Below are 27,828 nucleotides of genomic sequence, written 5' to 3' on the forward strand. Positions count from 1 at the left end.
ATATTTTTTTCAGCATCAACCAAACCGATTGAATTATCGGCCTATTTTGTTATATTCTATTTTTTTTCTCGCTCTATTCAGTTTCTTTTAAAAATTATATCTGATCGATTCGATTTTGAACATTTACTTACAAAATTAATTCAGTTTTAGAATTTTTAGTTTAGTTTTATCCGAACGGACCGAATCCGAGCTATAGATATGGAGTTCCAATTGTAAATAAACGAAATTCACAAGTAAGAAGAAGGGTTAATCCAGTAAATTGATGAAGATAATCAAATAATTGAACTGTAAAAACCTCAAATTGAGAGAAAAAAACAAACTGAAAATATAAAAAAACCCGTGGTCCCACAACCAAACAAACCATTGTCCCTTCCTCTGTTTCTTTTATCTCATACCTCTTCTTCATTTTCTTTTACCTCACTCACTCACTCACCGAGTCACTCAGTTAATTTAATTCCAACCCTCTCTCTCTATTACAAAGACGTTAGTTTTGTCTGTGTGTTTCCGTCTCTGCCATATAATTCTCAATCCCTCTGCCCGTGACATCTTCTCCTTTAACTAACACTTCTTCATCTCCTCATTGGCTCACTGAGTCACTTCTCCTCCGAGTTTTTCTTCTTTAAAACAGACAAACACACAGTTCTTGGCCTTTTCTTCAGGGTTTAGGGTTTTAGTTCAATGGGTTTAATTTTTCTTTAAAATTTCTTACAGTTTTTGAGGTTTTAAACAGTTCTTGAAATGTCGTCACCATGTTTAAGTGGCGGTGGAAGAACCTACGGGTTCGATTTAGAACTTATGAAATCCCCATCTTCATCTATTACAAGAACTACTTCATCGTCACCATCTTCAACAATCTCCGAGTCAAGCAACTCGCCATTAACAATCTCCACAAGAAAACCTCGTACTCCTCGTAAACGCCCCAACCAAATCTACAACGAGGCCGCCGCTCTACTCTCCACCGCCTATCCGAGCATCTTCTCCACCCAGCAACTTAATCAACATCCCCGGAAATTCTCGAAGCCTCATCAAGAAAATCATGCTACTATTCTTCTTGATGAGTCTTTATCTAATTCGTCGGAGTTATTATGGCCGCCTTTACGTGTTTTCGACGAAAACTCGGGTTTTCTAGTTCATCAGAGCGAAAAACCGAGCTTCTTGAAGTCGAATTTGATTGGTTCTTTCTACTCAAATTCGAATTCCTATTCGAATTCTTGCAATTCGACGGAGGAGGTTTACGAGGAGGATAATTTGGACGCGGAGTCGATTTTAGATGAGGAAATTCAAGAGGGTATTGATAGTATTATGGGGAATTTTGTGGAGAATTCTCATGTTAATAATGTTAATTATTTTGGTGGGAAATTTCAAATGGGGTCTAGTAACGGAATTAGAAAAGGCGTGACGGCATTTCGACATGGAAATCGATCGAATTGGTGGAGTTTTCCGATTGTTGATATGCTTCAAATTTCTCCTAGACTTAGTAGAAGTAGTAGTTGTATTGATAGTGTTAGCATTAATGAGAGTAGTGATAAGAAGGGGAGCAATTTGAATTCGGATTCGAAGTCGAAAAAAATGAATTCCGGGGAGAAACGGAAGAAGAAGGTCGAGAAAGTATGTTTAGATGCAGAATTGGTGAAGGAGAATTCAATTGCGGAATCCAATTCGAGTTTGTTGTTGAAATTGAATTATGACGGAGTTTTGAATGCTTGGTCCGACCGTGCGTCGCCGTTTTCCGATGACATTTCGGGCTCAGAAGGAGGAAATGATGTATCTGTATGTCTCTAAATCTTCTTCCTGCCTTCAAAATGTGTTTAGAATTTGAAACCAATAAAGCTAAATTCTGGTATTTTGCACAAAAAGGATGCAATTGTACTTAAAAAACAAAAAGCAACTGTTTTGGCAATTCTCCTTAAAATAACAATAAAACTGATGATGACAAAGAGAGTATCTTTTTTAATATTTTAAAACTAGAAAACATCTAAAAAAATACAATTAAAAAGGGTATAAATGAATTCTGCTATAGGACTAGATGGTTCTGATGCTATTGACCTTTCCAACTTTCTTGTGTATGTGTTTTGTTTTGGAGAACCTTTTTACACTTTAGTAATAATTTTTAATATATTTTGATTCCAATTTTGTTTGGTAACAAATAAAATATAATATATTTTAGACTTGTGCTTTTATATTGATTTTTCATTTAAAAAAAATCTATAATATGACAATTTAACTTGAGATTTGTTAATTTATATGATTGATTTATTTGATGACTGATAAAAAAATTAAATTCAAAATTCTCATATCAAATTATGATTATTTTAATATTAATTTTTTTTTAATGTTTTAAACTACTGTGAAAATATTTATAGTTTTTGATTATATTTACTTTTTCAGTTTTATTCTAATTGACAAAATTTTCAGATATTTTATTTTAGTTGTAATATAATTTTTAACTAATGTTTTTCTATTTTATCCTCTTTCATTAAAATATGAAGCATTTATTGTGATATAAGATTATAAAAGTAAAAGTTACATTTTATTTTATAATTTTTTTACAATTAAATATAAAATATGACGAAGAAAATAATATTTATTTAATTTATATAATTATTTGGACAGGCCAGATTGGCACAAATTGATTTATTTTCGGAAAATGGAGGTATTAGAGAAGCTAGCGTGCTGCGCTACAAGGAAAAGCGGCGTAATCGCCTTTTCTCGAAGAAGATTAGGTACCAAGTTAGAAAAGTCAATGCTGATCAACGGCCCAGAATGAAGGTAGTTTTTCTTTGCTTTACTTATTGGTAATTGCTATTATAATCAACGGCCCAAAACCAAAGTTAGATCTTAATCATCTTTCTTTTTTCATTTTAATCACGCCGTTTAAAAATCGTCATTTTCGTACTCGAACTATCATTTTTTTCTCAAATCCATATACTGTTCAAAAATCCGGTAAAAATTACTGAGTTGACAACCGGATGGTGACATGTCATAACGGATCAGATAGTGACACGTCAACAATTTTTACAAGATTTTTGCACAGTGTATGGATTTGAGAAAAATTGGTAGTTGGTGTATGAAAATGATGATTTATAAATGTTGTGATTAAAATGAAAAAAAACGTGTAAAATTGGTAAATTTTTATAACATTATCCCAAAAAAGATGGCAATAGTTTTATTGATGTTTGATGATTATTAGTCAGTTTTATTCTAATCCAAGTTTGATTCGATTTGATTTGAAAATAATTAATTACTAAGAGATAAAAGAAGCAGTTATGTGATTCAATCGACCGTTGCTCACATTATAGTTAACCATTATTTTTATATTTTTAATTTAAAGAAATAGAATGGACCAAAACCTTGTTATATACATAGACTATTAGGATTAGTTTTGCCACAAAATAATTTATAAACCATTAGGATGGGATGAACAATTTTTTTTTGGAATATAAGATTTTTTGAGCATAACTTGAGTTTAATTAATTTTTATTTCTGATTGTTTTTCATTGTTTGTAATTTTGCAGGGGAGATTTGTGAGGAGACCCAATTCAAGCACAAATAGTCACAGAAGAGAGAAATAACAATTATTTTAGGTTGAGAAAAATAGTCCTTTTTGTTAATTTATGTTGTTTTATTGTATTTAATCTAAAACATTAGAAGGTGAGGATATAAATTTAGAGGCTACATAAGAAAAAGAGAGAATGCAATATGATTTAGGCCTACAAGTTTTTGCCTAGCTTTTTATTTCCTTTTTAGTACTATATTTGATGTTTCTCTTTGGTTCATACTTTTTAGTTTCATGTTTCCTCAATTTCTTTAGAAAATCCAATAAATTAGCAAAGTCTAAGGGTAGACTTGTGCATGAGTCTGGATATCAGCCCGGTCCGTCTAGGTTTGTTCAGACTCGTCTCGCCTGGATCGGATTTAGATTTATGATTTTATTTTAAGTCTGGTTCAAATTCGAGCCCAAAACAAACTTGATTTTTAATAGGTGAGTTCGGACTTTTATTATTATTATTATGTGATTTTTCATGCATATCTGAAAACTTTGGCCAAAGTCTGTATAAATGTAAGGCGAATAAATATGGAATTCGGACCGAGCTCAAACTTGCGAAAAATAGTAAATGGTCTAAACTTATTTAAACTTCCATGAACAAGTTTAGCCATTAGACATAAACAATAAAATAGTAAAAACTGAAATTTTTGTTATAGTTTGATGATAAAATAGTTTAGGCATTTTTTTATATTCACAATTTTGACCGTTGAATCAAATATATTTTAAAATATAATTTGGACATTCTAATACGTCAATTATGTAAACTGAAACAAATATATCCAAGCCTCAAACTATATCTACTTTAAGTTTTATTTTTATAAATTTTTGATTTAATGAATAGTTATTTTACACAATCAATCTTTAATTTCAATTTAGAAAAGATTATTTTGATTAAATGAAGATTATGTGTCCGGAAATAGTAAATTGAGAATAAAATGTATTTGTTCTTATTTGCAGACCAAAATGTCCATATTAAATTTTAATAACATTTTATTGACAAATTGATCAAAGTTATACGGATAGAAAAAACAGACATATATATTTTAAACGTTTGGAATAAGGATCATTTATACTCTCATAATTTTAAAAAGTGCAAATATATTATTAACATTTTTAAATGGGCTTCTTTGGAGCCTAATGTTTTTTCTGAAAAGATTATATATACCCCTAATAATGTCAAATGTGAGGATCTAAAGGTGCTTATTAAAAACTTTAGTGGCCTGTTTGCATTTTTAAAACCATACATGCATAAATAATTTTTAATTTAAACGTTAGGGGCAATAATATATGGGTCGTCACATTCTCACCAATTTATAATTAATTACTCCTATCAATTAATCAAAATAATATTTCTAATAACATCAGCGCCACGTAGGCGCCATATGAGCAAAATTACATAGTTAGACATTATTGAAACGAAAACATGTGTTTTAAGATAAATTTGATAAAATTAAAAGATTGGATTTTTGTGAAATTTTCATGAGAGGTTGTCTTTTTTTTTTATTATTTGGCCTTTTTTAAACTGTGTGAAAAGAAAAAAGTGAACTATTATTTTGGGACGGAGGAAGTATATTGTTTGAAAGCTAAATAGATAACTTTTTAATTTAATTTTATCTTGGTAATTACAAATCATGTTCTAATTTATAACGGAATAAACAAATTTAAGCCGATGAGAATGTTAGAGCATCTACATTTGTTTAACTGTTTTTGAGTCTGATCATTATATTACGTTAGCTTTCCATTAAATTCATATTTATTATACAATTTTTCATAATGATTAAACTTTAAAAAGTAAATTAATAAAGGTCCCATATTTCCATTTAAATATAATTTAAAAGAATAAAACAACAAATGATTGAGATGTGTTATTTCAAAATTTTAAAAAATAGGTCTCTTGTTGAGTGGCTGGTGTCTGGTGCAGACCAACCACTCAATAAGTAGTGAGCACTCCACAATGGGAAGTGCTCAATACCAACTGGTTATTGAGCTTGATTATTTTTTATTGTGAAAGATCTTAGTTGTCTATTTTGGCCAATAATATAATGTTGGCTGTCTATATAGAAATTTAGATCAACATATCAGAAAATAAACTGGAAACTGAAACTATATTGAATGAGTTTTCAATTATAAAAACTAGCATGAAAAATTAAGATGTAAACCATATTTATAGAAAAAAAACTAACTTATTTCTAACTCCTAATTCACACATTAACGGCATGTCTATCCAGTTGGATTACAGTTGTAATCCAACTATATCCTAGCTGGATATTACAAGATGAGCAACAAGAGAAGTTTTGGTGTAGGAGCAGGTATGTTAACTTTAGTATAGCAGCAAGTATGTTCTCTATTACAACATGTGAATTATATTAACAATAGAATATCCAAGTGTAAATTTTAAATTTGATTAAAATCGATGTGCATATTTATATCGTGAATAGGGTATTGAATTGTGCTGTTGTCAATAGTAATTTGGTTATATTTAATGAAAAATTATTTAAGTTTTGTTTTAGATATCTGATGTATATGCTTAACATACATTTATCTATTTGCTAATTGAGTTGCATGCTTACCCTTATATTATTATTTTCAAGATCTGACAGTTGAAAACTTTATCACATTGCATTAAAAAGAAGTCTAGAGTGGACCGATGGTATTTATATCTTTTTTTGGTAAGTCTATTCGGTTTTCAGGGCTTCGCCCTGATTAATCCGGATCCGACCCGCGTCGCGCACCTGACATGGTGTGTGAGTCTACCAGTAGGGATTTTTTGTATTCAGAAGACTCGAACCCGAAACCTTGCTTAAACGATATCAAGCCGTTTACCACTTGGACTAACCTTCATTGGTGGTATCTATATCTTTTGTGCCGTGTATCATAGATTATTATGTTAAACGCCATGTATATTGTATGCTACTTACATGCGTTTGAAAATTTTCCATATATATAATTTATTTTCATGTATAATGTGTTAAACATGCGATAGGTTTGACGTATATGAATATATTGTAAGAGAAAACTTATGTATAATTGCATGACTTGTATGTAATGTTGTTCAGTTATATAAATACACGTTATAATAAGAGAGTTTTTCAAAAATACCCATACTGTGTATAAATATTCTCAAAAATACGGTTTGACCAGTTTGGGTTGATTTTTACGGTTTGACTTTTAAAAGTTGCGAAATTACACTTTTTGAGTTGAAAAATACGGTTTTTTATTTTAAAAACCCAGTAAGTTTACTATCGGGTTACTAACAGTTTACCAACGGTTTACAAACAATAAATTTACTAACGGTTTACTAACAGTTTACTAACGGTTTTTATTTATAAAAATACAGTAAATCTCCTATCGGTTTACCAACAAAAAGTTTACTATCAATTTACTAACTGTTTACTAAAAGTTTACTTAAAAATCAAATTTACTATTAATTTACTTTTAACCGTATGGTTAATTCATTAATCATTTACTATCAGTTTACTAAAAAATAAGTTAATTTACCATCCGTTTACTAACAGTTTATTAGTTTGACTAAACATTATAGCTAATTTATTAAATATAAAGTATAGTTATATTTATTAACCGTTTACTAACAGTTTACTATCGTTTTACTATCAATTTACTATCAGTTTATTTATTTATAAAAAAACCATGCCCTTAATTTAAACCCACAGAACAGAGTATTCATAATAAACCATGCCCTTAATTTAACAATGAATTTAAAAGAGCCAAATTGCCTAGTATATCGATATTTTAATCAAAAACTAAACAGAGGAGAAGAGATTTTATCCCTGGTTCTATTTTCTCATTACTTCACTAAAAAATAAATTTATAAAACTTTTAGTAAACTACTAATACACCGTTAGTACACTGCATGCCCACTTACTCCCAAAATTATCAACTACCCATTTTAAACTATTGAAACTATAATAATATAGACCACAATTAAAAATGTAGTTTATAAAAATAATTGTAAAACAAATAATGATTAGCATATGGATGTAAAAGTAGTAAACTGGGTAAGACTTTTTAAATATAAAATTACAAAACTTTTCCACAGAGGCATTTTAACAAACACATAAGCTGTAACTTATGAATCAAGTAATCTAAATATAATAGTACCACCCGCACCACCGCTAAACACTCCATCTCCACCCACAGCCTCATATCCTTTGCCACTCACCTAATTTATGGTCCATTTTTTTATTTCATCTTCTCAAATAATCAGACCCATATATTTCAAAACACAAACCAATTAAAATAGCAAAACTCAAACAAATTCGAATTACAGATCTGCAAATACAATCACAGGCTCACTATATTAACGGTGTTGTCTTCATCCGTATTGTTTTCTTTAAGGTAGTCTTTCTTAGCAGCGGCGACATCTTCGTCGGTCTCATCTTTGTCGACGTCGACATCGTGGTTAGGAGTAACACCGTGTTAGTGAAGTTGTTTAACAGTAATATTAAAAGAAAAAAAAAGTTAATTATCAAACAAACTCAGCTTATGCAGTATTAATAGGGAAGGAAGGGCCGGACAGTATATTTGGGAATAAAGTAGACATGAACAGTGCTGGGTCTAATTTCCTCTTATAATAATGGGCTTTGTTCATATATGCTTGAATTGGGCTTGGACTTTTCAAAAACACTCTTCTATTAAAACTTTAGCACATATACGCCTTTTTTGTTTAAAAGATAGCAAATATGCCTTTCACCATAACAGACTCTAATACCGTTAAATATCTCCATCTTCTCCGATGAACAACGACAGTTTTCTTCTTCAAATCAATAAAAATTAGGTTATTCAAAAATCAAAGTTGAAGATAAAACAGCTAATCTCCAAAATTGTTCCGATTTCTGCTGATTTCTCCAAAAATTTCAGATAATTGAATAATTAATCAGATTTGTCCCGTATATTCAAGTATTTGTCTGACTTCAAGCATTCAATCTCTCATCTAATTCAGGTACGTGATTCAAATTTAATCAATTACTCAATTAATGTCTTAGTAATTTTTCATTAGAATCAATTTTGTAATAACAAATTATAATATCTCTGTTTTAGTTTCCATTCTATTTAGAGAGATCTGAAATTTTTTAGGTTTTTCTTTGAAATAAATTACAATTATGATGAATGAGTTTTATTTTATGCAATTTTTGAATCGATTTCTAGGTTATAATTGTGCAATTATATTTGGCACTATATAAGAACGTTTTTCATTAAAAGATTTAGACAAATACAAAATAAGAATTCTCTATATAAAATTATGATTGATCTGTTTGAATATAGTTGTTTATAGCTCTATTAATTATGTCTGCAATGTGTGCAAATTAAGTTTATGGCATTTTAAATTAACTGTCATGGTTAAATCTTATTAGGAATAAGTTCAAAGCATATTTTGATTTTTTTTATTTTTATTTTTTTGTTTAGTACATGGAAAATATTGCAGTATTCATTCATTATAATGGAGAGCGGAATCAGAGTATGGACTACATCAATTTTGATGTTACTGGAATGGTTTTGCCGAATGAATGTGACTACATCAGTTTACTACAGAAACTAAATAATCAACTGGAAAGCAACCAGAGAGCTACTGAAATAGAAGTCAAGTACCAAGTGAAGAACGGATATCCACCTTTGAAGATACAAGATAATGCTACTTTATTCTTTTACAAAGCGCTCAAAAAACAAGATGGAGATTGCACAAAGTATCCATTGTGCATATCATTTGCCAAAAGTCAAAGGGACGTCAACTTTTTTGATTCGACTTTATTATTGACTAATACCCAAATCAGAAGCATTCATACAGCTGCTGCCTCAAGCTCAAAAACTACGTCAGAAATGATGTCATTTAATGGAGAAGCAGACGGTAGCATTTCAGAGGCAGTCCTTTGCGCAAACTATGCGAGTAATGACTTTGATGGCGAGGACGAAGAGATAGAGAGCAAGTTTGATGACGCGAATGTGATATCGAATAGAAAACATCCAGAAATTGATTAAGGGCAGATTTACAAAGATAAAGAAACTTTGAGCACGGTTATGAACTTCTACGCGATAAAGAATCACTTCCAATATAAGGTGAAGAAGTCATGTAGAAGACAGTTTTTCTTAGATTGTTGGGATGAGAGATGTGATTGGAAATTAAGAGCTTCAAGAAAAAGAAAAACAAGCATGTTCATGATAAGGAAGTTGAACAATGTTCATATTTGCCCATTAGAATCAAGAACAAGCAATCAAAGGCAAGCAACAGCAGCAATCATTGGAAAGTGCATTAAGTCAAAATTTCTGAGTTTAAAAACAGTTTACACGCCGGGAGATATATTGAGGGACATGAAAGAAGACTACGGTGTAAACATCAACTATACAAAAGCTTATAGATCAAAGGAGATGGCTCTTGAAAAAATAAGAGGAAGAGCCGATGATTCATTTGCAAAGCTGCCGTCTTATTTATATCTCCTACAAATTGCAAATTTAGGATCATTTGTGAGATTACAAACTACAGAAGACAACAGCTTTCTCTACGTGTTCATGGCTTTAGATGCTTCAATAAAAGGCTGGACTTCGTGTATGCCTTTGGTAGCAGTTGATGGCACATTTCTAAAGTCAGCTTATGGTGGAACACTGCTCTCAGCAAGTACACAAGATGGAAACGGCAAAATTTTCCCCTTAGCGTTTTCAGTGGCAGATTCTGAAAATAATGAATCATGGGAATGGTTTATTCAAAATTTAAGAGAGGCATTTGGATTGAGAGAGGGAATGTGTATTATTTCGGATCGGCATGAGAGCATAAAAAATGCAATTGGAAAGGTATATCCTGAAGTTAGCCATGGAATATGCACCTTTTATTTGTACAACAACCTCAAAACAAATTTCAGGAAGAAATCAAAAGATTTCAGAAAAACATTTTTCAAAGAAGCAAGGGCATACACTAAAGATAAATTTGAATTTTACATGGCTGAAATTGATGAGATGGATGCGCGTATAAGGCCGTATCTAGAAAAAGTGGGGTATCCAAAATGGGCGAGGACACATATTACAAACAATAGACATTTGATGATGACAACAAATGTGGCAGAATCTTTGAATGCAAAAATTAGAGGTGCAAGGGAACTACCAATAACACCTTTGTTAGAGTACCTACGAGCATTGGTTCAAGAATGGACATATACAAATAGGTTCTCAGCCATGTCAACCTTCACAAGCGTTTCAAAAAGAGCTGAAAACATGCTACATGAAAACTACATTGATTCGCTGAAAATGAAGGTCAGATTTACTTGTTATATATCCTAATAAAATGTGTGTGCATTTTGGTGTATGCCCTTATTTTATATTTGTTTCTTTTGTGTTCATTAACATGTGTCGGCTTTAATTAATTGTTGCTGTTTATGATAAAATGAGTGTCCAGTTTGGATTTTTGTAGCTTGACAGTAGCTTAGCAGTGACTTTTAAATAAATTTTTTGTAATTTTAAACATTAATCGTAACTGATCTTGAATTGCAGGTATCAAAATCAACTGATCAACTAAGTACGGTTTATGAACATGACCTGATATTCACAGTAGATTTGAAAGAAAAAACTTGTACTTGTAGAAGATTTCAAATGGACAAACTTCCGTGTCCACATGCCATGGCATTACTAAAAGAGCTACACCAAGAGCCTTACAGGTACTGTTCAGAATACTTTGAAAAAGAAATGATGTTAAAAACTTATGAAGGGATAGTATATCCAGTTGACAATCAAAACTTGCCTAGCATACCAACAAATGTTACAGAGAAAATAGTTCTGCCGCCACATGGAAAAACCAAGTCAGGAAGACCAAAGAAGAGGAGAATTAAAGGGCCATGCGAATCTACAAATCAGAACAAATGCAGCAGGTGCGGAGTTTACGGACACAACAGGAAAACGTGCCAAAATGCCCCAAAAAAAATTGATTGTAATTCTTTAGTTATTTGATTTTTTTTAATATATTATGATTTTATGATTCAAATTCAAACAAGAATATGAAATTATTATTCAATAAATACACATTTCAAAAATATCTTATGTTTTTTTATTTTTATTTAGAGATAGCAATTAATGAATTACAAGTAAAACCGTATGAAAAACACATATGGTTATGGTTTTCGCTATAAGTATTATTTAAATAGCTTTTGGTCAGCTCATTAGTAGCTCATTAGTATCAGGTCTTGGAAAAGGTTTAAATTTACCTTATGATAAGTCTTTATGTTAAAAAAATATTAAAAAAATGGACTTCTTTTCATAAGTAAGCTACTATATTAAATATTTATTAGATACATTCTGATTAGATCATCAAATTCAAATTAAAAAATAAATTTATTGTACAATTATAAAAAAATCTAAGCAGCTTTATGGTAGCTCATGAGCACCTACAAATTCAAGCAGCTTTATGGTAGCTCATGAGCAGCTTTTTGGTAGCTCAATGAACTAGAATCATAAATATTTCATAAGATGTGAAAATATATAAAAATTTAAAATTAGAGTATAAAGATCTGATCATAACATAATAGAAAGAAAAAATCCGACAAACTTCATATTTTTAGACAAAGTATCAAAGTATCATAATTCATATTAAAAAATCACTTATTCTCTATTTTGATAATCTTCCTTTGCCCCCTGCCTTGTTCAACCTTTGATTCAGCTCCAATGTCTTTAATCTCTGCTTTGATCTTCTTCCTTTTCCCTCGTCCTTCTTCTACAATTGGTGCAGTTTGAGTATTGGTTACCTCCATTGGTGGTTGCTTTGACAATGTGTGAGCATACAACAAAGCACAATATCTAGACCTCATATTTTCAATCGAGATACGCAAAGGCACCTTCCTCCCTTCGATGATGTACTCAGCAAATGCAGCCAAGAATACACCACAATCACTACATATAAAGAAGAAACATAATATAATCACCAAATTGTATCACAAAAAGAAAAAAATCAAATTACAATATCATAAACACAACCATAACATAAACAACGCATAATAAAATGTAACCAGAACATTTAATCAAATTTAGGAGAAAACGCTACTCATTCATATGCATTAAAAGAGAAATAAATGAATGAATGAAAAACACAAACATAAATATTTACCTGTCAGATTGTGTTGGTAAGCCATCAACTTGAGACAAAGCAAAAGGTTCAAAGTTGGTTTTGCCAACATAAGCAGGAGAAGACAAATCAATAGCTTTGATAGACGAACGGTTGCGTCACGTCAACAAAGCCAATTTACAAATTTTCCTAAAAACTTTATAAATAAAAAACACAAATGAGAAAAACAAACAAAGGTAAAAAAAATTGCAGCAAATAAAGATGCACTCTGATAAAATAAATATAACAGGTAATAAAAATAAAAAAGAAAAGCAACAATGTTCATACTAAGATAACATTCAATCATATCTGCAAATGATTCAATCAATCTACCAATCATTAAAAACTAAATAAAAAATTCTGGAAAATCTATAATTACATACATATCATCAAAAAATTGACAGTTGCATGAAGAGATACACAATCATAGAATCAAATAAGCTTGAAACATTAAACATCTAGATTTTACATAAGTAAAAATAAACACAGATTCCACCAAATTCTTTAACAGGCAAACCTAAATCTGAACCTAAATCACCACCATAATTACAACTACAAAATTGAATACAAAATATTGAAAAAAAACGAAAAAAAAAAACAATAAAACTAAATTACCAAATGACAAAAATCCAGAAACACAAAAAAAATATAATCATGGCATTCAATAAGCTTATGACTGATTTTACAAATTAATTTAAAAGCACAAAGAGAATCCATAAATAAAAATAAGTAAATATAAAAATCGAGAAACAATAATTTGAAAAAACAAATTCAAATACCTAAATCATGTATTTTACCTTTAGATTAGGGCTTGAAGCAAGTATGAGTGGTCAGACTAAAGAAGGTATGGAGAAGAGGATGATTCAGCCGGAAAACCAAATACAGGCGAAGATAACGGTGGAATCAAACGGAGAAAAAAGAAACGAGACGGCTAAACAAAGTCAGAAAAAAGGCGTATAAGTGGAAACAGAAAATTAAAAAAAGTGTACGCCTGAAACCCTAAAAGATGAGAGGGCAGATATGGAAAAATTTGAAAAAAAGAGGTACAACGCGTCATTTCCTCTATAATAATCTTGTAATTACTTGGAGCGTTAGACTGGGCTACAGCCTACCAAAGCCCACAAGTGGATCTGCATGCAATACAATTTTAAATGACATAATATATATGACATTAAAATTGATGAACCGGAATAGGCAATTTTGATTTTAACATGTTTATTGAATTAGTATATTAGTCTAATTAGCTAAAATGAAATATAAAGTTCAATATCATCTTTTAATCTTTTAGCCACTTACAGAATGATACTACATTTTCATTAAAATAATTTAATGCCGCTGTTTATATTAGATACAACCAAAACTATATTTAGACTTTTAGCATTAGCCACTGTTTGGATAATTTTTGGTGAACACAATGGTTCATATCATATTTATTATTTTAATTTAATAATTTAGTAAAAAAAATCAAACCAGCTAGAATCGAACCAGAACTCGTAATTGATCGGTTTCAAACCGGGTCTGACCTTTCTTTGGACGGTTTAAGATTCATTTTAATTTTTATAGAATTGCAATTGGAAAACCGTCCCATACGACCACCCTGCCCCATCCTTCAAGAGGACTTTGATAATTGGTGAGTGCAGTTGAAGATTTTTTATATTTTTAGGAAAACAGTTGAAGATTAACTTAACATGCCATTTAATTTTCACTTATCCGATAAACAATTGGTTTTGCATTAAAGGGGAAGAGGACATAATTTAAATTCTCTTTTGTATATTTGTCTATAATAATTTATATAATTATTATGTTATAAGTGGAATGCACGTGAAAATGATCACATATATCGTCAACATTTGATAATATTACATGTATCCAAATTTTAAAAATCAAATAATTGATGTATGAAAATTAATCATAAAAAAAAGTTATATCACCACAAATAAGTGAGATTGTTATTGTCATTTATATCGAACTTGATTAAATAGTTTGAACATTCACTAATTTTAGAATCGTAGTATATTTAATAAATAGACTATAGTTTCATTAAAACATTTCTAACACCAGTGTTAGTGTTAGTGTTTTGATGATTTTTCTTAATAAAGATATCATTTTGTCAAAAATTACGGTAAACTTTTCATAAGCGTGTGAATTAATATGTATTATATTGATAAAGTTTTATTTAAACCAAATGTTTTACACAACAATAATTCAAAAACAAAGGTAACACATGGTCTAAAATTAAATACCCTTGAATATTTCTAACTTGGGTGACTATGGGGTCCATTTATTTCAAACCGAGTCAATCAAATTGAATAAATTGGAGTTTATCGAAATCCAAACACATTAAATATATATCAAACCAAACTGTATGGAGTCTATGGACAACTCAACTTTATACCAATGAAACAGAATTGGTCATAACTTTATTTATTACTAGTAGTTGGATTTAGGGCCGCAAACGAACTGAGCTGCTCGCGTATTCAGCTCGATAAGAACTCAGTTCGTGTTCGTTTGTATTCTAAACAAACCGAGTTCGAATTTGATTTTATATTCGTAAATATAAATGAGTCGAACATAAACATAATGGTGTTTGCCTCGTTTGCATTCACGAACAGCTCGATTAGTATTTCGTGAACAAGCTCGTGAACGAGCTCGAATAAGAGTTTGTGAACGAGCTCGTATATAACTCGCGAACAAGCTCGTTTAGATACTCAGTTAGATCTTCGTGAACTAACTCATATTTAAGTAAATTTATATAATTATCTAAAATAATACAAAAATTATATAAAGTGAACAAAACTACATAGTTTTGATATGTTCTATCAAAATTACGTCGTTTTGATATAAGAAAACTCATAACCCTAAAAGTAAAAACGATATACTAAATTTTTAGGTATTTTTTTTTATAATTTATTTATCTCGTATTCGTATTTATTCGTTCAACGGTTACACAAGCTGAGCTCGTGTTCGCTCGTTTATTTGCTAAACGAATGGGCTCGAGAACGAGCTCTTCTAGTACTTATCGAGCTCGTCCACAAGTTTGTTCGTGAACGAGCTCGCTTAGTACTTATCGACCTCATTCACGAGTTTGTTCGTGAGCTCGTTTGCGAGATTGTTCGTTTAGCGGCTAAACGAACGAACACAATCTGAACACAAACTGAATAAGAACACTATAAAATTTAAACGAACCGAACATGAATACTCCGTTCAAAGCTCGATTGAACATGAACCAAACATGAACACCTTGTTCGCTAAACGAGCCGAACATGAACACTCCAAAATTCGGCTTGGCTCGGTTTATTTACACCGTAATTGGATTAGTTCATTTTTATGAATTTAATCTACATATAATTAAAATCAGGATAATTAAAATAAATAAATAACTGACACTGTTATCAGAATTAATAAAAATTAAAATTCAATTTATCATAAATAAATTTAAAACTAAGATCAATCCAAACCAAACTAAACCAAGCTGATCAAACCATTTAAATATGATTGGTTTTTGGGTTCAACCAAAAATATGATAACCCTATGGCTAGCTTTGGCTGTTTATTATTATTGACACTTTTGACCTCTTTCTCTGTCTTTATTAATGACTTATACTTACCATTATACTGTATAATCTTAATCTCATTCTTCTTTTCATTTGTTTACATTTATGACAATGACCAACTTCATATCATTCTCTCAACTTTCACCCACTTCAACAAAATTCTGTATACAACATCATATAAAATAATTGTCTTCTATCCGCCATAGATTGGCTCAATTGGTCACAAATGTGGACAATAAATATGAGACATAAAAAAAAGCAAAATTCGAATTCCATATCACACAAATAAGACTTATTGGAAACATTTGTGGATGAGTTGTTAAAAGGCCCATATTAAATGGGAGGTCCGGACGGTGAGATGCCGAAACTAGCGTTCTCGAAGATTTATCCAGGTGGTCAGACTCTGCTCTAAAAGATGGTCGGACTCCGCTGGAGATGGTCTTGTCACCAAAATAATAATAATTGTCTTATCTTCCTATCGAAATAAAAATTATTTTTAAAATTAAAATAATTATTTGATACAACACATGTATTATGTTAATATATAGTTATATACTTCTTCCGTCTCATTTTAAAATTCTCATATTTTATTTTAGAATATCTTAATTTTAAAAAAATTAATTTTAATTTTTTTATAATTAACTTCTCTTTTTATCCATTTTCAAATCACCTTAAAAGTTATTATATTTATACGAAAAATTTCATCATTATTTATAAAGATAAAACAAGAAAAAATCAGAATTATTAATATTCTTCTAGTGCTTCTTAATTTCGTATAAAATGAAATAAGACTTATAAAATAGAACGGAAAATATATATAATTTTATAGTTTAATAAATTTTATATTTTTAATTTAAATAACCAACAAATATCTTAAACATAGCCCAGTTAGCTATAAGTATAAAATAATATTTTTTATATTTATATAGTATATCTATTGTTTGGTGTTATCTTGTTAAATTAAAAAAAATTGACATGGTTTCATTGTTCGAATAGTCACCAATTACTTTAAGTACTGTTATTTAAATTACCATCTCCATCTCAAATTAATGGCATTATTTTAATTTTTTTATTCCAAACTATAAATGTCCAATTATTATTTAAATGATAAAATGACTCGCACACAAGATTTTTAATTTTTTATAAATTATAAATATCCGATTTGAGTCTACTTAACAATTTCTTTTAGAATATTCTTATTATTTTAATAATGTGTTGTAATGTGATTGATTCGGTCGACAAGTGACGTGCTGAACTAACTTTACCTGAAAATTTCTCTATTTTAGAATTCAAAATTCAAAAGGATATAATTGAATAATATTATTCTAAATTAACTATAATTAATTGTTCTTTTGATTATGGTAAAAATATTACTTTTTATCATTATCCGATAGAGGAAGTATAAATTAATTCATTTCTCTAAATAAACTAAATTTTCTAACATTTATGTTTGTTCAAAATTTTATATTAGTCTAACACGAATATAATATTTTTTTATATTAGTCGGCTCACTTTATTTATTTTTTTAGTATTTATTTTACTCTTTTCTGATCCATTTTTGAAAATAAACTCATTAAAAGCTGAAAAGACAGATTTTCTATGATTAGTTTATTATATAGACTCTAATTAAGAAATCATATAATATTGGCTAAATTTTTTTTGGGGTCCTTAAACAATACGGTTTTAGTTCATCGGGTCCTTCAACTTCTATTTGATTTCTTCAGGTCCTTAAGTTTTTGTTTTTTTTGGTTCATTGGGTCCCTCAACTTTTATCTGCCTTACTCGTGTCTCTAAATTTTTATTTTTTGGTTCATTGGGTACTTAAACTTTCATTTTTTGGTTCATTAAGTTCTTAAATGGATCTCCGCTTGAGAACCTCATGAACCAAAAAACAATAATTTAGGGATACGAAAAAGTCAAATAGAAGTTGAGGGACCTGATAAACCAAAAAATAAAAGTTTAGAAACTTGAGAAAGTTAAATAAAAATTGAAGGATCTGATCAATCAAAATAGTAAATTTAAGGACCTAAAAATGAGTTTAGTGTATGATATTTGATAAACCTACTAATATTTTGTCATTATCATTGATTTCATCATCTCTCTCTCTTTATAAAATGCGAATCCCATTCCACAAACAAAACCCACAAATATTTCTTATAGCTTTCTTCTTCTTCTTCACTGCAATATTTTCTCCATCAATCAGAGCCTTTTCTGATCTCAAATGGTACGTAAAAACTCTTCTCAATCTCTTATATTTTCATGTCAATTAATTAATTTACAGACATCGCATGCATTAATTCTATTTAGTTTTTTAATAATCTTAATGCTATATATAATATTAATCTGGAAAGCAGATTTCCGGCTAAAAAATGACGTTTTGAATGGAAAATGGCAGTTTTCCGTCAGCATAACTGCTTTATTTATGCTGTTGTTGCTGCTATTTTCGTGGTTAAAAGCTTTTTTTCTTTTATTTTGGCATCTTTGTATTATTTACTAATTTAGTTTAAAGCTTTAAGGAAAGGAACATTTTGGTGCTTAGCTTTAACTTATCCAAATATACTTCAATTTGACTTATTTATAAAATTAGCCTTTGTAGTTTTTTTAATAATAGTTTAGAAAATACATTCACGTAAGCAAAGCGTGCGAATGTATTATTCTTCCGCTAAATTGAAATTGAAATTTTAGTTTAATGAAAAAATAATTAATACTACGGTTGGAGAGTGTATTTGCACAGTTTTATTTGTACGAACGTACTCTACTATTTTTTGTTTTCTTTATGAACTTCATTTATTATAAATTTATTTTCTGTTGAAATTTGTCACAATACTAAAAGATAGACAAAATCATAGACCATGGAAAGGAATGTTTACTCCTAATTTCAAGTTTTGTCTAATTTGGAATTAAATGTCAAAAGTTTTCTCTATAAACAATACTTAATTAAGAATTATTCTACTTTTCAAAGAAAAATGGTTTTAATCTGTTTTGGAAAATATTTTTGAATAAGACTATTTTAATATCTTGTTTCTTTTTCTTGTCAATATTTTCATGCAACTTTTGATGTTATTTTAGAATGTACATATTATAATTTATAGGGGTTGAATAGTTAATTATAGGCTTATTGCAACTTAATTGTCAGCTTATTTTCTATATAGTCAGTGACTCAATGCCATATTTTACTTTAATGCAAAAACTAAGAAAGATTAAAAAATACTCTACACACCCTAGGTTTCGTAGCTAGTAACTTATTTCCCCCTTTACTTCATATATATATTAATATTGAGTGTGATTTAAAACTAAATTTCAATCTGATTGAAAATTATATTGCGGGATCGATATTAAATTTAAATTTTATTATTTTTTATAAAACAAAAATAAATTACTAAAAAAAATGTTATGTGAATGTAGCCAACTAATTTACTTTAGAAATAAATATTCAAACGGTTATGCCACATCATCGTTCAATAAGTCACAAAAATATTTAATGATAAAAATTAAACAGACATTAAATATTTCAATATTATACTTATAAATTTATTGGAGGAATTAGTTTCTTTCTTTTACTTGCTGAAACATTATACATGTAGCTATTAACAATTGGCTCAGAATTTTGAAATACAATTTGAGGTCGGCTGGCATGCAGGATCATATGAAAGTTCATGTCTTGAATAGATATATGAAGAGCAAATTATTCTGAGGCAATATACGTCATAATTTATATTCCGTTTTTAATGTAAAAATCAATCGATATGATTTTTCATTTTTATTTCATCAACAATTCAGTCTCTCGGTTTATTTTTAGTGTTAAGTAACTGAGTCAAAAAATTTAATTAAAAAATATAAATATAATAATAAATATAAATTTACATATATATATATATTGGTTTTACATATTTTTATGATATGGAGGAAGTAATTGTTTACTTTATGTTCAATTTAGGATAAAAAACATTAAAATTTTAAAAAAGGAGGGAGGGAGTGTTTTAGTTTGTTGGAAATGGATTCTTACATTTATTATTAAGTAAATTGTAGGACCAATAAACGAACTATTCAACTAAGTATTAAATAGCATGTAGTCTCGCCCATGTCTATTTTGAATAAAATTTATTGCCATGACTTTCGACGTGGCATATACATTCAACAAACACTTACTCCCTCCGTCCCATAAAGATAGAAAAAGTATCTACTTTTTTTGTCCCACAAAGATAAAAAAAATAGTGTTAGTTAACTATAAAATTATTAAAATACCCTTATATTAACATTAATTGATTTAAAGTTTCAATGTTTGCTTTTTATGCATCTAAGATTCTATTGGCTAATATTTATATAGTGACTTTGGGTTGTGTGAATCACTACTTTATTATGATTTACTTTAAGAAATTAAAAGGACAATTTAGGAAAATTATCACAAATTACCTATAATTAACTACTTTCTTAATTCTTGTGAAAGACCTACTTTTTCTATCTTTATGGGACGGAGGGAGTAATATCTAAACTAAGGATAAGAATATATAAGTGTTTAACAATATGTGTATATATTACTTTTTCATAAATAATACTCCCTCCGTCCCACTCTAATTGACAAAATAACTAAATTATAATAACCAATATAAACTAATAAATGACATAGATAGTTACTTCTATACCCCTCTATTGATAATGGAGCTAATTAATGCTATTAGTATATTAGTCAAATTCTCATTAAATATTCACCATTTTCCCATAAAAAGTTTAAATTTAAATGAGGGTAAAGATGGAAAGTTAAAGGAAAAAATTATAGTTATATTAGTTTTGTCAATTAGAATGGGACACCAAAAACTCTATATTTTGTCAATTAGAGTGGGACGGGGGGAGTAGTATTCAGTTTGTATATTGTGTTTAACAACATGAATTAGAATTAAAAAAATTTAAAATAGAGAATACGGATTGAACTCCACTTTGAACTATTTAACTAAAATCATACTGTAAAAAAAAACTTTTACTTTTTGTGAATACTTTGTATCTAATAAAAAGGCATAATGATATTAAATTCAAATATTTAGCGCTTTTATCATTTCTGATAAAAAAAATTAAGTTAATTTTTTCAATTATATTTAAAAAATAATAATTATAATAAAATCCGTTCAATTGAATCAAATGGACTTGATTGATTTTATTTGCGTGGCAGACGTCACTGAATGGTTATCGTAGTCAATTTAATTCAGAAAATTTGGCTTTAATAGACTGTCGGGTTAGTTAAATTATGCTTAATTATTGGATTAGTAAAACTTCACTACCATTAGTAACAAAATTGAAAGTTTTGGTTAGTATTGATAAAAAGCATCAAAAAATTGGACTTATAGCTTTGTTTATGTGTGGCAGGTTACCCAAAAAGTTGTCTTAACAAATCCTTTATCATTTGATGGAGATTCTGATGTTTATCAAGCTCCTAATCTTGTTCGACGGATTTTAAGCTTGTTTAGTAATGTACGGCCAGGATCTGATCTCACATCCTTTCAGGTATCGTATTCGTAATCTATTTTTTTATGTAATTAATTATGATAAAATCAAGATTAGTTTGACCTCTTAAATTTAAAGAACGTGTAATTAAAATTTAATTATGATTGAACAACGTTAATACTTCATCCGTTCTATTTAGAAGTCTCAATTTTGACATATTCCATTTTAAAAGTTCTATTTCTATTTTTTTAGAATATTTTAATTTTTTTTTTAACTTTTGACATATTCCATTTAGGAGTATCAAACTGATAAATATTTCATGACTCAAAACTGGAGAAATAAGTACTAAACTAGGTGGGCAATAATTATGAAATGTATTTAACATGAAAGGCTCGTTAAGGTTTCATAGACCCTACCAGATTCATCAAAAAAAGAAGATAGTGGTCTATTCATAATTTAATTGTTCAAAACATTTTTCCGTATCAAGCATCAACTACAATATAAGTTGTTAATCATAATTAATACTATGTCTGTCCTAACTTATGTGATACCAATGGTTACAAAATTGGATCGGATCAGATCGGCTGGTTGAATCGAAAACCGGCCATCTGTCCGGTCCATTTGACCTTATAACTTGAAGTCCGGACTGGACTGAAATGAAACAGACTAACCCGGATTGAATTAATAGTTAAACTGTTAGTCATATATGAGATTTAATTTTATAAATAATTTATTCAACCGGTTGAATTGACAGTTAAATTAGTTCAACTTATAACTACAAGACTCCATCTCCTATGTTAAATTAGTTCAACTTATAACTACAATACAAACTAGAATTTTAGTTACTAATTGAAGCTATGGACTATAGTAGGAGAAGGTTCCAATATTGAGGAACCATCGTTGAAAATTATCCGTCAATAACTAGGTAGCACAGATACTTCACTAGATTGAAGTTTTCCGTTTCGGAAGCGTGTCGGACACTTGGCGTTTTGGACACAAAACTTTAACATAGGAAACCTTGAAATAACTCTCGTTTCTCCGTCTTCGTGTCTGTGCTACCTTTTGCATATATTTTTCACATGAAACAAACTTAATCACATTCTTTTAGGATAATCATTGATTGTGTTATATTGAACATTCAGATCCCTGAAATTGTTTATTGTGGAAATTCAGATCCCTCCAGTTTTCAACATTCCAAAATCACACCTGCAATGTTATGGTGAATCAGTATATTGTGTGAGTAAAGATTTGTTGAAAAAGTGCAACAATGGAGAAAACTCATTGGAGAGATTTATAGGCGTTGTAGGGTGGTGCATTTCCATTCCTCGTCCTGCAATATTTGGTGCTGCCCCTTATAATCCCATTCTTGGAGAGACTCATCATGTCTCTAAGGGATCCCTCAATGTTCTCCTTGAACAGGTTAGTATGTAAACCTTGTTTCACTTTGAAATTTACGGGTGCGTAAAAACCGACTGAAATCAAAAACCGAACCCATTCGAAACAATTATTCGGTTCGATTTGGCGTATTATAATAAAAATTCGGATGCTCGGTTCAGTGTGGTTCTGAACTTAATTTTTTTAGTTAGTTTTTAACGTAAACCAAACTAAACCGAAAAGTGGTCTTTAAAATATTATATCTTTAAATTTTAGTTTGAGCCGGTGTTATTTGATGGTGGCTTGTAGGTTTCACACCACCCACCGGTATCGGCACTCCATGCCACCGACGAGAATGAGAACATTGAGATTATTTGGTGCCAGCAGGCTATTCCTAAATTTTATGGTATTTCTAACCTCCCACTACTTATTGTCTGTCCTTAGTTTTTGAATATTTGAAAGTTCAAATTTATTAATTTTATATTAACAAATACTGTAATAATTTGATATAGTAATGAAATTATAGTTTGAACCTCGCTAATTAGGTTCGTTTGGTTGGGAGTAAATGGACAAGAGAAGTTTTACTTTTCGAGAAGTAGCAAAATATTCTTACTTGATTCAATTTGTGTTTCACTTTCCGGAAAGTTCGTACTTTGACTTCCCTTTAATTAGAAAAGTGACTTTCCTATCCAAATCTAAATAAATAGAACTTCCCTAGTTAAATTGACAGAAAATACAATTATCTCCTTATATTTTATTAGTCTAGTTAGTTATTGAGGTTAATTGTCATTAAATTTTAATTAACTAAAATTAAAATACAACTTCACAGGAAGTTAACAAATAAACCAAAAAAAGAAGTATCTTTTTCATTCACACTAAGCAATTAACTTTTCAAAAAATATACATCTATAAACCGAATAACGTCTAAATTTTTGGGTGAATTGATTATTTGATATAAAAATTAGTTTAATTAAAGACCAAATAACTAAAAATATCAAATCTTTCATGAAAGTTTCACAAAAGTCCAAACCTTTCAATTTTATCCAATTTGTCCTGAAACGCATGATTTTATTTCAATTTTGTCAAATTACACAATTTTACTTATGTGGCGCTGATGTGGCACACATGATCAAAATTATATAATTGAACAAAATTAAAACGAAAATATACGTTTCAAGACAAATTAGATAAAATTGAAATGTTTGGACTTTTATGAAACTTTCATAAGAAGTTAGGCATTTTTTGGTCATTTAATCTTAATTAAATTGATTGAAAATAATTAGATAGAAGAATAACAAAATTATCATATTACAATAGATGTAAATGCTATTGCTTTTTTTTTTTTGGTATTTACATTCAGTAATTGTAAGACTAATTATGCAAAAATTGAACAATCTAATATAGTAATTATAATATAGGGACTAAAGTGGAAGCAGAAATACGGGGAAAAAGAGAGCTGAAGCTGCATAAACATGGAGAAAAGTATGTGATGAATTCACCAAATTTGAGGATTAAACTATTGCCACCTGGGCATGATTGGGTTGGCAATGTAAAAATAAAATGCGAAGAGAGTGGTCTGGAAGCTGAGTTGTGTTTCTTGACCAGTTCCCTTTTTGGAAGGAAAGCTTCACATTCCATTAATGGAAGGATCTACCGGTCATCGTCTTTCAACACTACTCTTTATGAGATTCATGGTCATTGGAATAGGTAATATCTCATCTTCACTATTAATCATCAATAGGGGTGACCACGGAATCGATGACTTTTGGTCGGTTTAGTTATAAGTTTGGATTCGATAGATTTTGGAATTTTTTCCGGTTTGATTTCAGTTATAATTATATATTCGGACAGTCCAATTTTAAATATTTGATCGGTTTGTTAATTTGGTTAGGAATCTTTGATTCAGTCTCATAAAATTAAATTTATACAATCTCGAGTCTCACCCCGAACCTAGCCCCGATCCATAGATACCCAATGCGAGTCCCAACCCAAACCCCGGGTGTGAGACTTGATTCTTCCCCAACTCCGACTCGAGCAAATAAAATCACATATGTCAGCTCTATTTGGTTCCTTTTAAAAAATTAGATTTTTTACTTAGTCTCTTTAAGCTAAAATATATAACAAAAACCGAACTACTGACAAGTTAAACTATAAAACCCGCATGGTTATTTATTAGTTAAAAGGTAATTGTTTTATTTTAATTTATATGTTAGTATAAATTTTATTTATGTGTTTAATACATTACATATTTATTTATTTTTATTCAATTGGTTATATCCGTGGTTGAATTGTAGACCATTAGCCATACTAGTTTAGTTTTTAAATACTGATTTCAGCTTCCAATTTCCCTCAATCTTCACTAACATATAAACCTTAATTAATTTTTCATTTTGTTGCTAATTTTATGTGCAGCATCGTCACAGTGAAGGACATGATGAATAATGGGAAAGAAAGAATTATATATGATGCAAAAGAAGTAATGTCGGGCCTAAAATCTCCCCTGGTTAAAGATCCTAAGGTACTTATTGAAACTTCATAACATTAATTAATCATTAGCATTTAAAAAATATATTATAATATCATCCATCGGAATAAAATAGATAAAATATCTATATCCACATTTAACATATAGTTTTAATTTGAAAAAAAAATTCGAGAAAATTATTCTTTATGAGATGATATGTTATAATATCATTTGATACACAACATGTATTGAATAATATTTATGATAATTTTCAATCTTAATTTATCTAACATTGATTAATAATAATTTTAGAGTAATATTTTAGTGACGTTTTAAATTTTTTTAATGTGTCTAGGGAATTTTGGCAAGTGAATCAGCTGCAGTTTGGAGTGAGGTGAGTGAAGGCATATTAACAAGTAATTGGGAGAAAGCAAAAGAAGCAAAGAAAAATATAGAGGCAACCCAAAGAGAGGCTTTGAAAGAAAGAAATTCAACAGGAAAAAATTGGCTCCCTAAATATTTTAATTTATTGTATACTAAAGATGGTGGTTGGGATTGTTCACCCATTCATAAATTAGTTCCACCAGCCCCCATTATTTATCCCCAATAATCACCTTTAAATTGTACCATAAATTGCTAAGTTATTACACAAAATAGAATAAGATTTGATGTTTATTTTTCAAATTGAATAAATCACTAAAACTATGGACCTTAACTGAATTAATAAAAGTATCAAAAATTAAATAATTTTTTTGAATTATAAATTATTATTATTATTTCTTATTTTTATTTTCAATCTAAAATTCTATTTTCAAAAATATATTTGGAGTCCTTTTTAATACTACTTTTGCTGTATTATTTTCATAAGCATTTGGGCATTCCGTTCGAAGTACAATTTGATCAAATAGTATATAAAACACATTTATAAAATGTAAAATAGAAATATGTATCAAATTTTTAAAATTTATATTTCTATTTTTCAATTTATTAACAGAAAGCTTTTTTAAATATTTAATTCTGATCCGTATGCTCAATTCAGTAGTTATTTCAAATCAAAAGAACTATTACTATAGTTTAAAATGCTTACTACAATCACTAGTTATTTTAACTTTTTTACTCTTTCCTAAATTTTGAGTATTAAATAATTATAATTTTCACTTTATAAGATTTTAGTTAAATAAAATTTCATAATTTTCGAAAACTAACACTAAAATTATATGCTGATTAATTAACAATCAAGCTCATGAAGCTAACATTATTGCTAGGCAACACTAACTATACTCTTCTTAGGGGCGGAATAATCCGACTGTCATTCCGGCCGTTTACTTCTCTTCCGGCCAACTTTTTTCATGTTTTGGATTCCGCCGATCGTTCTAACTTTTCTTGCATCATTACATCCGATTCACTCCTCCGATTGAAAGACTTCTCTCTAATAGTATCAAGAACAGGCTTCCACGCCTTACCACCTCCGGCAGACCTTTTCCCCGGCTCCGACCGGTTAAGACTAGAATTAACCGCTGAACTCACCGTCGCCGGCGTACTTTCTGAAGCCTTACGGCCTCTCCCTGATTTCTTCGCCATTGAACTGAGTCTCTTGACTAAAAAAGCAAAATCTAGAGGAGAAACTTCAGACTGTAAAGCTGAGTAAGGAAGCAAGAAATAAACATGGCCGAGTTGAAGCTGAGTTTCAGGTTTTAATGACTTGTTTGACTCAGTGGACATAAGCTGAGTTGCTGTTGAAACAAACTGCTTACTAGTGAGTTTACCTATGATTTGACTAACTAAAACTGGCGAGTCAAAATCTTCTACGTAGCCACTTAAATGAACTACACGAATGGTTTTTATGAGCTTTGGTGATGATGAAGATAAACACCCGCCCATTTTTTCACAACCCCTAATCTAGGTAGAACTGCACAGATACAAATACGGGAACGGGATACTTGGACACGGCGAAACAGAGTTATTAACGTTTTCTAGTGAAGTTTCGTTACGTTTTCGAAACAGGACACGTACCTAGACCCTAATTTTATCAACTGTGAGATTAAAAAGATCAGTATATGTAAAGAAAAAACTAGCTGCCCATGAATTTAAACACGAAGGGTTTTTGTGCATTGGTAGGAAAAAAACAAAAGTTGGAGAATAAAATTAAGACTTGTTCTTGCCGTTTTAATGAAGTTATGGTATTTTTTTGGCTCACCTTGTCAACTTGTCACACACTTCACTCTATCAAATCTTAATGGACTTTTGTTATCAATTATAAAGAAATTTAATTGGACAAATATTTGGAAATGAGTATGATGAGAGTAAGACTTTCTTTCTTTCTAACGCCATTAATATTATCATTTTGTTTTGTTTTTTCC

General features: G+C 29.6%; 3 protein-coding genes across 4 annotated transcripts; all 3 read left to right on the plus strand.

The window, feature by feature from the left end:
- The first annotated feature begins 415 nt into the window (after nt 1-415).
- On the plus strand, nt 416-3,776 carry LOC126669405 (protein CHLOROPLAST IMPORT APPARATUS 2). Of its 2 annotated transcripts, XM_050362866.2 has the most exons (3): nt 418-1,770; nt 2,614-2,769; nt 3,516-3,776. In XM_050362866.2, the coding sequence occupies exons 1-3, from the start codon at nt 739-741 to the stop codon at nt 3,570-3,572; spliced, it is 1,245 nt and encodes a 414-aa protein (XP_050218823.1). In that variant the 5' UTR covers nt 418-738; the 3' UTR covers nt 3,573-3,776. The 2 variants fall into 2 exon arrangements, with proteins under 2 accessions (XP_050218824.1, XP_050218823.1); XM_050362867.2 differs by lacking the exon at nt 3,516-3,776 and having other exon boundaries at nt 416-1,770; nt 2,619-2,764.
- A 5,804-nt stretch (nt 3,777-9,580) lies between these two features.
- Nucleotides 9,581-11,990, plus strand: LOC126668779 (uncharacterized). The gene is made up of 3 exons (XM_050361955.2): nt 9,581-10,804; nt 11,042-11,415; nt 11,945-11,990. The coding sequence occupies exons 1-3, from the start codon at nt 9,581-9,583 to the stop codon at nt 11,988-11,990; spliced, it is 1,644 nt and encodes a 547-aa protein (XP_050217912.2).
- A 6,319-nt stretch (nt 11,991-18,309) lies between these two features.
- On the plus strand, nt 18,310-26,152 carry LOC126667032 (oxysterol-binding protein-related protein 4B-like). Its single transcript, XM_050359979.2, has 7 exons — nt 18,310-18,418; nt 21,553-21,690; nt 22,804-23,049; nt 23,314-23,410; nt 24,423-24,711; nt 25,417-25,522; nt 25,824-26,152. Exons 1-7 carry the CDS (start codon nt 18,416-18,418, stop codon nt 26,076-26,078), a joined length of 1,134 nt encoding a protein of 377 aa, XP_050215936.1. The 5' UTR covers nt 18,310-18,415; the 3' UTR covers nt 26,079-26,152.
- The last annotated feature ends 1,676 nt before the right edge of the window (nt 26,153-27,828 follow it).

Source organism: Mercurialis annua, linkage group LG2, assembly GCF_937616625.2.
Source record: "Mercurialis annua linkage group LG2, ddMerAnnu1.2, whole genome shotgun sequence".
NCBI classification, from domain to species: Eukaryota; Viridiplantae; Streptophyta; class Magnoliopsida; order Malpighiales; family Euphorbiaceae; genus Mercurialis; species Mercurialis annua.

What these genes read in the sequence shown, in the direction of transcription:
- LOC126668779 (XM_050361955.2), top strand. Translation starts at nt 9,581, where the DNA reads ATGAACTTCTACGCGATAAAGAATCACTTCCAATATAAGGTGAAGAAG. An exon ending in TTGATTCGCTGAAAATGAAG is followed by an intron (nt 10,805 to 11,041) that starts GTCAGATTTACT and finishes CTTGAATTGCAG; the next exon opens with GTATCAAAATCAACTGATCA. An exon ending in AATCAGAACAAATGCAGCAG is followed by an intron (nt 11,416 to 11,944) that starts GTGCGGAGTTTA and finishes AAATTCAAGCAG; the next exon opens with CTTTATGGTAGCTCATGAGC.
- LOC126669405 (XM_050362866.2), top strand. Translation starts at nt 739, where the DNA reads ATGTCGTCACCATGTTTAAGTGGCGGTGGAAGAACCTACGGGTTCGAT. An exon ending in AAGGAGGAAATGATGTATCT is followed by an intron (nt 1,771 to 2,613) that starts GTATGTCTCTAA and finishes TTATTTGGACAG; the next exon opens with GCCAGATTGGCACAAATTGA. An exon ending in ATCAACGGCCCAGAATGAAG is followed by an intron (nt 2,770 to 3,515) that starts GTAGTTTTTCTT and finishes GTAATTTTGCAG; the next exon opens with GGGAGATTTGTGAGGAGACC.
- LOC126667032 (XM_050359979.2), top strand. An exon ending in TCAATGTTCTCCTTGAACAG is followed by an intron (nt 23,050 to 23,313) that starts GTTAGTATGTAA and finishes GGTGGCTTGTAG; the next exon opens with GTTTCACACCACCCACCGGT. An exon ending in CCCTGGTTAAAGATCCTAAG is followed by an intron (nt 25,523 to 25,823) that starts GTACTTATTGAA and finishes TAATGTGTCTAG; the next exon opens with GGAATTTTGGCAAGTGAATC.